Source organism: Mirounga angustirostris, unplaced genomic scaffold, assembly GCF_029215605.1.
Source record: "Mirounga angustirostris isolate CCGP_5_RB_7025 unplaced genomic scaffold, mMirAng1.0.hap1 SCAF_1, whole genome shotgun sequence".
Taxonomy (NCBI): Eukaryota; Metazoa; Chordata; class Mammalia; order Carnivora; family Phocidae; genus Mirounga; species Mirounga angustirostris.
In genome coordinates, this window is record NW_026991709.1 from 6,305,920 (window position 1) to 6,320,881 (window position 14,962).

Here is a 14,962-nt window from a genome sequence, read left to right on the forward strand (position 1 = left end):
ATACATGCTGACATATTTAGGGGTAAATTGTCATAAACTCTGAAATGGCTCAGAAAAAAAAAAAAAGGCTGAGAAAAAGGCAAACATGACAAAATATTAACATTTGTTGTATCTAGGTGAAGGTACATGGGTATTCATTGTACTAGTCTTGCAACTTTTCTAAAGGTTTTAGTTATTAAAAATAATAAACTGGAGGGGGCCCTGGGTGGCTCAGTCTGTTAAGTGTCTGCCTTCAGCTCAGGTCATGATCCCAGGGTCCTGGGATTGAGCCCACGTTGGACTCCCTGCTCAGTGGGGAGTCTGCTTCTCCCTCTTCCTGCCCCTCCCCCTGCTTGTGTTCTCTCTCTATCTCTCTCAAATAAATAAAATATTTAAAAAACATTTAAAAATAAGCTAAAATAAATTAATCTTGACTTAAAATCAAAGAAACACAGATTTCTGTACCTTTCACCCTCAAAAGCATTGATATTCACCAGATCCACATCAAAGATCTGGCAGTCCTGGATCCCTTTTCCTCTTAGCAACAACCAGCTGGTACTGGTTTGGCTGCTCCATGTGGATGGAGCATGATGTCTTGTTCCCAATGGGCCACTCCATTCCATCTTCTACCATGTATTCACTCATGCTTTCATTTCTGTTGTCTGCCTGGTCTTTGGGGGCATCTAAGTCAGAGACAGGAGGCAAAGTCCTAACAACAGGGGAGCAAGCTTTTGCTCACTGCACTGAAGATCAACCCCTGCAGTGCAAAGCACAGAATCGTTGGTACTGACCACAGGGTAGACTCTGAATGGCTTTTTACGGTTCATGGAGACATTATCATGGGTTGACTTGTGTCCCCCTAAAATTCATATGTTTAAGTACTAACCTCCAGTACTCCCAGAATATGACCTTACTTGGAAATAGAGTATTGCAGACATAATTTAACTAAGATGAATTTATACTGGATGGGATGGGTCCTCTAATCCAATATGACTGGAGTCCTTATTTAAAAAAAGGGAAATTTGGACACAGAGAAGCACACAGAGAGAGCACCATGTGAAAATGAAAACCGAGGTTGGGCTGATGTTTCCACAAGCCAAGAAACACCAAAGACTGCCAGCAAATACCAGAAGCTAAGAGAGAGGCCTAGAGATCGTTCCCTTACAGTCTTCTGAAGGAACCAACCCTGCCATCACCTTAATCTCAGACATCTAGCTGGATGAGGATCCACTCATAGACCTGTTGTGCAGGTTAATTTGGTTAACATTGGAGAAGCACTTAAAACAGAGCCTTTACTTGGCAAATGCCGTGAAACACTGTTTCTTCTTCTTCTTCCTCTTCCCCTTTGTCCTCTTCTCTCTCTTCTTCCTCTTCTCCTCCTCTTTCTCCTCCTCCTCCTCCTCCTTCTTCCTCTTCTTCTTCTTTTTCTTCTTGTTCTTCAACAGTCTTGCTCTGGCTATAGCTTTGTTCTGAACTTTGAATAAAGGTGTTTTTGTAGTGGGAAAATCTTTGCACCAAGAAGGAACCCCTTCCCTGGCTTCTGGGCCCTGTTCCACCTCAACCTGATGCATGACCTGGAATAGAGCACAGCACCTCTCTGGGCCTCCCTTTCTGCCCTCTTTTGCAAAATGAAGGAGCTAAAGTCAATCTCCAGCTCTGGGCCCCATGTTTTCTCATTGGCCTGGGCTGACTTGGAGCTCAAGCAGGCTCTGCAGCCCTGTAGGCTATGTAGTTGGAGGTTTTGGTATGCTGAGAACCCTACAGTAGGTTCTCTTGGGGAGCTAAACTTTAAATACTTTTTATTTCAAATCAATTAATTAACATACAGTATATTATTAGATTCAGAGGTAGAGTCCAATGATTCATCAGTTGCATACAACACCCAGTGCTCATCACATCACATGCCCTCCTTAATGCCCATCACCCGGTTACCTCATCCCCCCACCCACCTCTCCTCCAGCAACCCTCAGTCTGTTTCCCATAGTTAAGAGTCTCTTATGATTTGTCTCCCTCTCTGATTTCACCTTATTTATGTCACTTAGTTGAGTTTTAAAAAATATAAGACTTGGCTGTGAATTTTGCAAGACTGTTGAATCACAGATCTGTACCTCTGAAACAAATAATGCAATATATGTTAAGAAAAAAAAAAAAAAGAAGGGCGCCTGGGTGGCTCAGTTGGTTGGGCAACTGCCTTCGGCTCAGGTCATGATCCTGGAGTTCCTGAATCGAGTCCCGCTTCTGGCTCCCTGCTCGGCAGGGAGCCTGCTTCTCCCTCTGACCCTCCCCCCTCTCATGTGCTCTCTCTCATTCTCTCTCTCTCAAATAAATAAATAAAATCTTTAAAAAAAAATTTAAAAAAAAAGAAGAAGAAGATAGCAGGAGGGGACAAATGAAGAGGGGGAAATCGGAGGAGGAGACGAACCATGAGAGACTATGGACTTTGAAAAACAAACTGAGGGTTCTAGAGGGGAGGGGGATGGGAGGATGATTAGCCTGGTGATGGGTATTAAAGAGGGCATGTTGTGCATGGAGCACTGGGTGTTATACGCAAACAATGAATCATGGAACACTTCATCTAGAACTAATGATGTAATGTATGGGGATTAACATAATAATAAAAAATTTTTTAAAAAAAGAAAAAAATATAAGACTTGGTACTTTCAAATACACTGTGGATTTGCCAGGTTAAAAAAAAAAAATGAAACCTCTTTAAAAAAATTTAAAAAAAAAAAGCGGGGGGTGGCTGGGTGGCTCAATCATTAAACGTCTGCCTTCGGCTCGGGTCGTGATCCCAGGGTCCTGGGACCGAGCCCCGCATCGGGGTCCCTGCTCAGCGGGAAGCCTGCTTCTCCCTCTCCCACTCCCCCTGCTTGTGTTCCCTCTCTCGCTGTCTCTCTATCTGTCAGATAAATAAATAAAATCTTTAAAAAAAAATTTTTTTAAATGAAACTATAATTCTACTAAGATTGGAAGGAATCCAAGAGCTCCTGTAGACCCTCCTCAAATATTACAAGAACTTGTCTCATACTGGCCCAGGGGATGGGATTAAACTGAAACAACAGATAAAAGCTACAGAGAAACATTACCTTCAAATATTTATCACTGACTTGATGCTGTTTTGTGATAAATAATTGTCAAGGTTCTTAATGGTTTCCATAAGTAAGTAGAAAAGAACGACACATTGAAGATGAAATTTAAAAGCAAGTGGAATCACAGAGTCATGAAGCTGATGCTGGTTGTTTCCATTACCATCCCTACCCAAAGTCAAGGTCACTATACAATTTTCGTAGGCATTGTTGATTAAGAACACCATATATAAAATATAAGCACGCAACAATAATTTTTTTATAGAGAGCAAAATGTCTTCACTTACCCCAAGAAGGCTGAACCACAGTAAGATTCACAGTTACAGACTTGTGGGCATTCAGGCCCTTCATGTTAGCCAGGCAAGTCAGAGTCCCATTGCCCTGTGGTGTGAGAGTCAAGATGCTCACTGCGCTTTGGAGGTCGTCAGGCTCCAGACCAGAATAACAGCTTGAGTGGCTCACCGGAACACCGATCTCCCAGGAAATACCCGGGAGAGGGATCCAGCCCAATGCATGGCAAGTCACATTATAGGGCTTATCCTCAGGGACTATAAGGTTGCCTCTGGGAATGAGCAACTCCCCCATAACTAGAGAAGAAAAGAGAAATGTTCTGAAGGAGTGGCCATGACTCTCTTGGTTCCAGGTTTTCTTTAATTTTTCCTTCAAATCACATTTCAAGAGTGCTATCTTCCCAAGTCCAAACTGGCTATGTCTCTATCAAGAACCTTAACTCAGGTTTTATCTGTGTCTTTATTTATACCCTCCAGGGTCGTGAAAGAAGGTGAGGTTGCTCACCAGAAAACAAATTATTCCAGAGAAAATGAATAAATAAAAATCAGGATCCAGGGGAGCATAAATTATGTGGGAAAGAGGGCAAATGTGCCTTCCATTAAAGGCTACACAACCACTAAAGTGGGGTCACAAAGTTGTCCTGGGAGCCAAAGCGAGAAGGGAAAAACCTTTACATTCTTTCCACTGTAAGGAGAATACATCTCAAAGTCTTATGGAAACCAGGTCTCTCCTAGCCTTTGGTCAGTCAGATTCATTGTATTTATTTTGGGGGTCACACATTTTTAAACATAACTTCCCATGATAGTTCTTTATTCTTCCAATTACAAATTAAATCAAAATCAAATCTAATTATAAAAATAATTACCCTAAATCACGTACCAGAATAGAATACTCAAAGTATTTTAAAATTTTTATTAAGGACCCACCTGCATATGCCAATGTGAACACTGTAAACAACCCACCTGAAAATAGTGCTTTGTGTGCTAATATTAACAAAATAACCTGAGGATTGGCTCTGGTAAAGACACAGCCTTAGTGAAACACATAAACACTGGAACATCCAAATTAAAATAGCCTCCCTGCTGCATAACATAATGGGAAGAACACTGGACTAAGAATCAAAAACTCTGTTCTCAATCCTGGATTTCCCACAAAATTGCCATCACCTGGAACAAGTCACTGACATTTTCAGGCTCTCTGTTTTTCACTGGTCAAATGAAACAAGTTGACTAGATCAGGGGTTTTCAAATGTTTAGGTTTCAGTACCTTTTACAATGTTAAAAATCATGAAGACTCCAAAGACCTTTTGTTTATGTGGATCCTACCTACCCATATTTACCATACTTGAAATTAGAAATTTTTAAGTGTTTATTTTATAATAATAGTGATAACCGACTATAGGCTAACATAGATTAACATATTTTTATGAAAAAACACCTATATTTTTAAACCAAAATAAATTATTAAGAACATTGTTTTATATTTATGCAAATCTTTTTTTTTATGTTATGTTAGTCACCATATAATACATCATTCGTTTTTGATGTGGTGATCCACGATTCATTGTTTTCATATAACACCCAGTGCTATGCAAATCTCTTTAATGTCTGGTTGGATTCTCATATCAGCTTCTGCATTCAATCTGTTAAAATATATTGCTTTAGTTGGAGTATATTAAAAAAAATCTGGCCCCCCATGGATATATAGGTGGAACAATGAGAAGGCTTTTCAGATAATCAAGGATAGTCTTTGATACCGTACCAAATCTTGGCAAGTAGTGGTTTCTTACAGGTTAGTTGCACTGTGGAAACTGTAACTATATAAAGGAATTTTCATTCCCTTTTACATTAAAATCCACTGCTCTATCTGGCACTTTGATCGATCTTTCACTCTTGCATGACACTGTATCATTATTCACCGGTCATTTAGGAAATGTGGATCCTCTGGGCTATGCAGACCTTCCCAATGCACAGTGGAAGCCTTTCTGTGCACTGCTGAAATGAGAGTAGGAAAGGCAACTCACATCTTAGTGTTATTATGGGAACAGTCATGACTTCACAGACCCTGAAAGGATCTAGGGGATGCCCAAGAATTCCCAAACTAGATGGAACTGGATCAGCTCTGAAAGCTCTTCCTATTCTGAAATGGTACATTTCCAATTATTCCTTTCCTCAATGGTCTCTGGGAATCAGTAGAGCACCTTTGCTAATGCAAGGATTACTGTAAATGCAACAATGAGAGGAGAATGCATCTGTCTCTCAAAGCTAAACGGTTTTGTCCTTATTCCTTTTTCTCCATTCATTGTTTCATTTCATGGAGAGGTTTAAGATGACGGAAGCTGGAAGCAATGGTATTGCCTCAATTAATAACGGACTATCTTGAACTCAAATCTAGTGGCCCTCAAAACACAAGAGGTCTAGAATTTGGTGTGTGGTTGATAGACTGGACAAGTGAAGCAGTCTGAAGCATTTCCTTTTTCCATATATATTTGTGACTCAACTTTTCCCATTGGCTTACACAAAGCTTATCGAGTAGCACGACAAACACTTTATACAAGGGTGATGACTAGAATATTCACATAGATTTTGGATGACTCAGTATGGAGTTATGTAAGCTGTCTTTATTTTTCTTGCTGATACACGAGGAGGAAAAAAATAAATCTTTGGATAATTCATTTTAAAAATAAAATGGATGTCTCCTCTGTTTTTTAAGATTCTTTTCCCTTGAAAGAGATCCTGCTGCTTAGAGAACATTTGTTCCTCTAGGAACAAAGTGCCATTCAGAACACTGCAACCTGGGTAATACGACCAAGTTCGGTCCCCGGTCTATGGGTTGCTTCTTCATGACCTTGGGAAAGAATTTAACATCCCTAGATGCTTGTTCTTCCATCTGTATTAGAGCCAAAACCTACAGTAATTACCAACATATAAAAATGCATGTTTAGGCATATTCAGACAACTTTATAAATGCATAGCTTTGAGAAAAGCTGCTATAAAACCACATGGATTTATGAATTTGATATGCTATATCAAATAAGTCATGCCTTTGACCCTGTTTCCTTGATCCAGGGGTGCCCTTCTCCTCTCTCGCTTTTCCATTTTGCCTATCATCCCCAGACCTCCGAAGCCCATAAGGGCACCTCACCATGGAGTCCTCCATGAAGGCTTTCCTTATTCTCTCATCCCCCTACCCAGTTCAAACCTGAGCTTGTCTCCCCCTCAGGGTCCTTGCCAGCCTCTCCGGTGCACCAATGTTATTCATGCATTTGCCCTATCTACTCTTCGGGTAAGGTTCTTGAGGGCAGGACTCTTCCTTACTCTATTCATCTTTGAGGCCCCTTTCAGATGCCTAACATAAGGGTGTGCTCTTCTTGGGAATGCAATTAATAATAGCAATTGGCTATATGGAGATTGCTAGGATCCAGGTGCTGTTTTAAAGCCTTTCCATGAACCTACTCATGTGATCCCACAACAACCCTATGATGAGGAAACTAGGGCATGAGGTCATCAAATAACATGGTCAAGGTCACACAGTTAGGAAGTGATAAAGCTGGAATCTGAACTTAGCATTTGGGCTCCCTAGCCTGCATCATGAACGACTAGACCACTCTGGCTCCCGACTGTGTGCGTGATGAACTGAATCAGACAGGACTTTGGAGTCTTCAAACCATCCTCAGTCATTGTTTCATTGGATCCTCACAGTAAACTTGTGAGATGGGCAGGGGAGCCTTATCCTCATTTTAAAAATGAAGAAGCTGAGTCACCTCAGGGGTCACCAAGCTAGTAACCGATGAAAGCCAAACCAGAACTCATGTCTTTGATTCTGTTTTTCCTGTGTTCTTTCCCTTATACCTCAAATTGTTAATAAGAGTCTAGTCATGCAAACTAAGCCAATAATCCAGGTAGTCTCATAAAATCACTATTTAGAAAATATCCTTAAACCTCATAAAATTAAAGACACATAAAAGCAAAGAGAAAACAGTTTGGCTAAGTAAAAAAAAAAAAAAAAAAAAGGGCAAGTAGAAATAGGTAGGCATGCATCTCTACCAAATGTTATCAAACTGGATTCGATGCAACATTAACACAAATCCAATGTTTGAAAATTTCTCCTAGACAAGCAAATAAATAGACATAAGAAAAATTTCAAAACCATGATGTGGTCTGCTGTAAGAAATGCTGCCACAGAAATCAGGAGCTCTACTAGCTCCAGTGGGTCTATAAATACCATCTAATTACATAAGGAATGCAAAGTGATTAAACTTTGATAAAGATGTTCTGAATTCTTGTAAAGCATCCTTTTTTTTTTTTTCCCTAAACAGCATGATTTGGAGCACCTCACAACGCCCTCTAAGAAAAATAAGTCATCCATTATGATAAATTTCATTTACTCTTCTCTAAAACACTTGGTGTATTTCGCGAACACGCACCTTTGGCTATAAGAACCGCTGGAGGCAGGAAAGAATAAAAGATTGGAGGAGTTCAGCTGGAAAGAGGTAAAAGGTAAAGCATGATTCAAAGTGCATACATGACATAAGGCAAAGAGACAGAGTCAAGCATATAAGAAACTAGAGAAAAGGCAAGGATTGGTAGCCCCCGCTAAATCACAGGGTGTGGTCTGCCGGGGGTCATTTTTGCTGTAAACTCTGAGCGAGATCAGAGGGGAAAATAGGAAAGAGTGAGAATGTCTGAGTTTGGGTCCCAGCTCACCGCTGTGATCGCAAGTCCGGGGTATTGCTGCTCTTCATTTCTTCACTGGTAAACAACAGGTGGTAAAAAGATGAGCATAAGAGCAGTGACCGCAACTGGCCGGGGTAGAACAAAAGCTATCCGTACTGACACAGATCAGATGGGAAAGTGGTAAGACCTGTATTTAAGAATCTTAGTGAGATGATATGAGGAATTCTTAATCGCAGGAAACAAACTGAGTGTTGTTGGAGTGGGGGGTGGGGTGGGAGGGATGGGGTGGCTGGGTGATAAACACTGGGGAGGGTATGTGCTCTGGTAAGCGCTGTGAATTGTGCAAGACTGTTGAATCTCAGATCTGTACCTCTGAAACAAACAATGCAACATATGTTAAGGAAAAAAAAAGAAGAAGAAGAAGGTAGCGGGAGGGGAAGAATGAAGCGGGGGAAACCGGAGGGGGAGATGAACCATGAGAGACGATGGACTCTGAAAAACAAACAGGGTTCTAGAGGGGAGAGGGGTGGGAGGATGGGTTAGCCTGGTGGTGGGTATTGAGGAGGGCACGTTCTGCATGGAGCACTGGGTGTTATGCACAAACAATGAATCATGGAACACTTCATCTAAAACTAATGATGTAATGTATGGGGACTAACATAAGAATAAAAAAAAATTTTAAAAAAAAGAATCTTAGTGAGAGAAAAGGGAAAGGAGAAGAGAGACGAGAGAAGCAGAAAGAAGGGAAGTAGAGGGAGAATCGGTGAGGAAGGGGGGTAAGAAATCACAAATAACAAAACAATGGATATTCGTTGGTTTGGAATCATTCATTCCAAGTGTAACTCCAGCAGACAGCAGCCCCGTCATCACCTGTGACGTGAACTCCGAAGGGTCCTTCCATTCCCCTGGCGTCTGGCCCAGCGGACGCCCCCTTCTCCGCTCAGAGCCACCTGGGTACCCACCTTGGACGGAAAGGAAAGCAGAGGCATCCCGGTCACTGTTCTGGAGGCTGCACTTAATACGCCCGGCATCCTGGAGCTGCACGTCATGGATTATCATCTCAGAGATGGAGTTGCTGCCCTCTTCATAACTGGCAGAGGTAAAGCGGTCGTTGGTGATGATGGGCTCCGTGGGTGTGATGCTCAGCACCACCGTGTCATTCAGAGCCCACATGATGAGCCTCCAGCCCTGCGAGATGGTGCAGTTGAAGCGAGCCTCTGTGCCCTCCAGCACCGTTGCGTTCTTGGGACCTTCTATGATTTGATAGCTGGATCCAGAAGCTGGAAGGCAACCAGTTTTTCAAGGCAGCAAGTGAATGGATCTATGCAAGTCAACTGTAAGGCTTAACCCTCTGTATTTACCAGCTGGATAGCCAGTGGTCAGACTCCATGTCTTCCTGGTTCCAACACCATATCTCCCCACTGGACAGGAAGCCACCCATCCCTCCTTTCCAATCCCTCCCTCCACAGTTCTCAGTACTCCCGGCAAAACTGGAAGAAAAAAATGCCATTCCTCCACCTCCAGAGAGATGTTACCTCAAAGACCTGATCCCAGCCTGGCCCCAAGAGCATCCCCCTAGCCCAGCTGTTATTTAAGGCAAGTTTTTCACCTTTACTATGAAATGAGAGTTATCCTCCCAGGAAAATGGGAAGGATCTTTGATTCCCACCTCTGAGGAAATCCCAAGGCTCAGAGAGGAAGGTGGAGAGCAGCTTCTCTTCACAAAGAGAATGCGGGCCCCAGCATGTGGTGATCACAGCCCCACGCATGCCCCTGCATCCTTAGAGCCCCCAAATGGGATGCTCAGGACAGTGTCTGGGGCTGGAGGAACAAGGTTGACAGAGAAGGAATCCAGCTGGAGAGAGACAACAGTTGCATCCTGAGTACACTCTCCTGGAGTGATAGGTATCAAGTCAATATCAAGAGAACCATACTGTCTGTCACTGAGGCCACACCTCTCCTCTTAAGGACCAGAAGAGACATGAGTGGGGAGATACAAAGAGAGGAAAAGGAAAGGTAGAAGGATGTAGGGGAGTGGGCTCTCTTAATGAGAACAACCAAGTGATGAGTCTGGCAGCCTGGTACAAGTCTCACCACACCGAGTGCTGGGTTTAAAACCCCATCAGACAGGCAGGTGGCCCAGAGGGAAGCTGGACCAGGGGGAGAGGCAGCCAGGGTCAAGGTCAAGGAGGGGGTCCTGCGGGGTCCAAAGAGGCAGAACTGAGGGAACGTCAGAATTAACTAAGACTGTTCCTGTGTTTGGGCAAACATGATGGCTCTTCTTCTTTTGTCTCTGGGCATGATAAGAAAAGAGAGACAGTGAGACTCTAAAGAACTGCTCCTGCTGGGTATCCTCCCTTATCCCTGGATAAGTCTCTCTGATCCAAAGATCCCTTTGATCTGGGATTTTAGAAAGAGAAAAAAAGCCTGGGGAGGGAAGTCAGAAACAATACCCCAGGGAAGCCAGAGCACTGTGCCAACTTGGCTCTTTCCATGAGCCCTGAATTGCATCTTTAAAAGAAGGACAAAAGAAAACAAAGAGCCAAATATGCACTTCGAGGAAAGAGATGAGCTCTCCCCACCCCACCGTGTGACGACCGCACTCTTCCCCGGCTCCTGATGCAGGTCAGTGAGAGCTAAGTGGCCAGAACCCAGCAGCTCGGATGTGGGTAATGCCAGGATGGCTGAGACCCAGGCTTCCCTGACAGGAGCTCATCTAAGCAGCTCCCGTAGAATACGCAAGCCCCTCGGAAACCATGGCTCCCTCACTGCCTGGTCTGAGGTAGAGAGATTATCTCACTCTGAGTTTGTTCAAGCCAGCAGACTGCAACATGTGACCATGACGACATGCAGGCCACATACCTTACTTTACAGGTGGGAGGTGAGGGGGAGGGAGGCCAAATGGAAACTCCTCGAGTTTGAGCCTGACCTCTAAATTAAACAGGATGCACCCAGTCCCAAGCACTACATTCCCCGGACAGCATCACCTGCAGTCTTGGCTTCCCACCATGAGTAAACACGCCGTCAGCCCTGCCTCGTGACTCAGAAGCCTGATATTCTGATAATGTGAGGTCCTGGAGCCTCCTTCCTCTCCCTGAATCCTATCAGCTATGGTGTGTGTAACCCTGCCCTGCACAGAACAAATATGAGAAAATTGTAAATAAGACCTTTCATCACACACAAAACCTCCCTTTCCCTCTGCTCCCCTTTTCACTCTGTAGAGCAAACAGGCAAATTGGGGCAGAGCCAAGGGAAAGCTCAGTGTCCCCCTCCCAGACACTACCCCGGCCGCTAGCCATGGTGACCGCCCAGCTCAGGAGTTGATCCACCTGCAAGATCCTTATTCACTAACTCACACTGTAATTTCCACATCAGCATCTGCAACCCCGCCCTCTTGCTTCCTCCCCTGCCCAGGATCCTACTCCACCTGGCATCTCTATGAACGACAGGCTCCAGCCTGGACCGAAAAGCATCTCTTCTACTCACTGCATCCTCCCGTCTGTGAAATGGGAATCACTCCAACCCTAGCCCCTCTGCCTGCTTCCGTGCCTCCCGCCGGCCCTGCATCAGTTGATCCCAAACACGGATCCTACCATCCTCCTTCGAAGGCTCTCTCTCGGCTCCCTGGAGGAGTAGCCTGCTGTCTCCCCTGCTGCGGGTTAGACCCCTCCATTCTTCTGCTCTCTCCAGCAGGCTCCTCACTGCACCTGCGGGCCCCCCACCTTCCCCCTTCTCTTACTCAGCACTGGAAAGGAACAGAAAAGCAGACAATTAAAAGCAGAAGGGAGAAAGGGAAATGCAGTGGATTTGGCGGCAGAGAAATGGTTTGGCGTGGCAGGTCCGAGGAAGAAAATGGGAGTCCGAACACATCAGGGGTTGGGCCCGTCAGAAGGAAACTGAGAAGCGAGGGAGGGGTCCTGAGGTGCCTGCAGAGTCCCGCTGACGATGGCAGGAGGCACCAGCGTCACTGTTGGGCCACCAGCACCCAGAACTGCTATCCACATGGCAGCCAGCCAGCGGGATCTTCTCAGCAAACCAGGGTGATCAGGTACCCCTCCCCTACCTCCCATCTCCATACTCAGACTTTAAGTATTTTAAACACAACCGTCCTAGAGAAAGACAAGATAACCCTTAACGTTATCATATCTTAAGACCCTACTTAGTCTCACTGGGGAGGGTGTGTACTCTGGTAAGCGCTGTGAATTGTGCAAGACTGTTGAATCTCAGATCTGTACCTATGAAACAAATAATGCAATATATCTTAAGAAAAAAAAAAAGAAGAAGAAGAAGAAGGTAGCGGGAGGGGAAGAATGAAGCGGGGGAAATCGGAGGGGTAGACGAACCATGAGAGACGATAGACTCTGAAAAACAAACTGAGGGTTCTAGAGGGGAGGGGGGGTGGGAGGATGGGTTAGCCTGGTGGTGGGTATTGAGGAGGGCATATTCTGCATGGAGCACTGGGTGTTGTGCACAAACAATGAATCATGGAACACTTCATCTAAAACTAATGATGTAATGTATGGGGATTAACATAAGAATAAAATTTAAAAAGAAAAAAGAAAACAACTGACCAGGCATGCAAATGCTGGGACACTGTGTACAAAAAAAAAAAAAAAAAAAAAGACCCTACTTAGTCTGACATTAACTTCCTTCTGCCCCAAACTCCACCCTCCAGCCACCAGACTATCTAAATTCATCAAACTCATCGACTCTTTCTGGCCCCAGGGCATTTGCACAGGCAGCGATCAGCCTGGCATACCAGTCTTGCTTATACCTCAGCTCCCAGCCTAGTTGTCTCCTCCCCAGGGAAGCCTTCCCAGAGTATTAGGTTGAATTATCCTATAACAGGCTTTCAATCATCGAAGCAATTGTCACAATGGTAATTTTATGTTGATTTTTCAAATAATGCCTGATTCTCCTGCTAGGCTGTAAGCTTTGTTAGCAGGGACTGTGCCTGGTTTTGCTCATCACCGTATCCCGGTGCCTGCAACTAAAGGGCACATAACAGGCCCCCAGTGAATACTCACTGAGCAAATAAATAAGGGTGTTGAGTTCTAAATAATCCATTACACTGGGGCAAAGCAGAGAGGAGAGCCGGCAAGAACCTTTGGGTGCACATGGAGGCTGAGCTCAGCTATTCAAAGCCAAGTCTATAAATGAAGGTGTCTCTACTCCAAGACTTTCCAAGATGAAACATCCAAGGGTCTCAGGCTTTTGCGATGGACCCCATCACCCAGGGGGCATTAGAATTAGCCCAAAACACTCTCCCCTCCTGGAACAGCCAACTCCGGGCCTCAGCCAGAGCCATCCCTTTGTTCAAAACAGAGCTTCGGGGAAAATTGCCTCGGAAAAACGGTAGACCCCACGGCACATCAGTTTCCCGCTGAGCTGCTAGAAGAGATCTTTGCCTCTCAAAGTGGCTGAAATAGCCACTTTGGAGCCTTGTCCCTAAAATGTGTGCTGAGTGTGGTTTGCTAGCCCGAGACAAGTCCTTAAGCTCCACACAAGCAGGGACGGTGTTTCGCTCTCCACTCTACATTTGTTTTGTTTTGTTTTGTTTTTTAGATTTTATTTATTTATTTATTTGAGAGAGAGAGAAACAGCATGAGAGGGAGGAGGGTCAGAGGGAGAAGCAGGCTCCCCGCCGAGCCGGGAGCCCGATGCGGGACTCGATCCCGGGACTCCAGGATCATGACCTGGGCCGAAGGCAGTCGCTTAACCAACTGAGCCATCCAGGTGCCCCCACTCTACATTTGTTATGCACTCTGGATAACAAATGTTTATCCAGCACCTACTAAACACCTGGCACTGCGCACTATAAGCCAGGAGTTTCCAAACATCGCGGCGCCCAAATACATGTTAACACCACAGCCTGGTCCCCTGAGCTTAATATCTCCACACACCCCAACCAAAATTCACAAAACATTCCCTACTGCCCATAACACACTCTGATAGTCCCTATACTATTTTATGCCTTTTCTGATTCTCAATAAATATTGAATATTGGGGGAGGGGATATCAGAGTGACCGAAAGGGGGCATTCGTGGGAGGTGCTTGGTCTCACTACTGATACACAAAGGTGTTCAGTTTGTGAAACTTCATCAAGCTGTACCTCTATGACTTGTACATGTTTCTCTATGTTCATTATACTTCGATACAACGCCTTTTAAAATCACTGCATAAGGAATACAGGATGGATACCCTCTGGAGTTTACAACCTAGTTGGAAAGATAAGACAAACACACCTGAAGCAAAGAAATCTAGACAAGACCTAATCAAGAGAAAGCTGGGGGAACGAATATCAGTCACCCAAAGGACCCCACAGTCTGCTCACTCCATCTCCTGCAAAGCGGAGTCTGATCAGGAGACCCTGGCCTGGGACACCCTGGAGTCCATTCCGACTGACACCCTGGGGGAGATCCAGGATGAGGAGAACCTGATGAGAGGAATGGCAGGTCTCACAGGCAGTGGGCCCCTGCCTGTCAATAAATGGGAGCTGGGATTATCACCGTGAACACTGCCAGGTCAGGAGGGCTCTAAGGAGGAGGTGATGCCTGAATGGGGCCTTCCTTGAAGGCCAGTTATAAACAGAAGAAGAGAAAACCAGGCAAAGGATGGGACATCTTAACAAGAGCAATGAGTTCTGGGCAGGTACGGAAGGCAAACGCCCACACCAGGGACAACCCACTGAACAGGACTGGTGGCCCATGGAGGACCACTCCCGCAGCTCAGTCGGCAGAGCAGGAAATGGGCCCAACCAAAGAGACCCCACTGTAGGAAGGGCCCAAGGAAGAAGCCTCTGGCAGTCACGTGTCCCGGCCGCCTCCTCTGGGTTCCCTTCCGCCCACTTCAACCGGATGCCTACGAAAGTCCTTTCAAGCCCTCGAGAGCCCTACCTGCCAGCCCCACCAGGATGACCAGCATGGCCGGG

At 45.0% G+C, this 14,962-nt stretch overlaps 1 protein-coding gene across 1 annotated transcript; it reads right to left on the reverse strand.

Moving 5' to 3' along the window:
* Nucleotides 1–1,271: 1,271 nt before the first annotated feature.
* Nucleotides 1,272–9,800, reverse strand: IGSF5 (immunoglobulin superfamily member 5). The gene is made up of 4 exons (XM_064577334.1): nucleotides 9,701–9,800; nucleotides 8,995–9,312; nucleotides 3,353–3,652; nucleotides 1,272–1,453 (listed from the first exon to the last, which is right to left on the reverse strand). The coding sequence occupies exons 1-4, from the start codon at nucleotides 9,798–9,800 to the stop codon at nucleotides 1,272–1,274; spliced, it is 900 nt and encodes a 299-aa protein (XP_064433404.1).
* Between the last annotated feature and the right edge of the window lie 5,162 nt (nucleotides 9,801–14,962).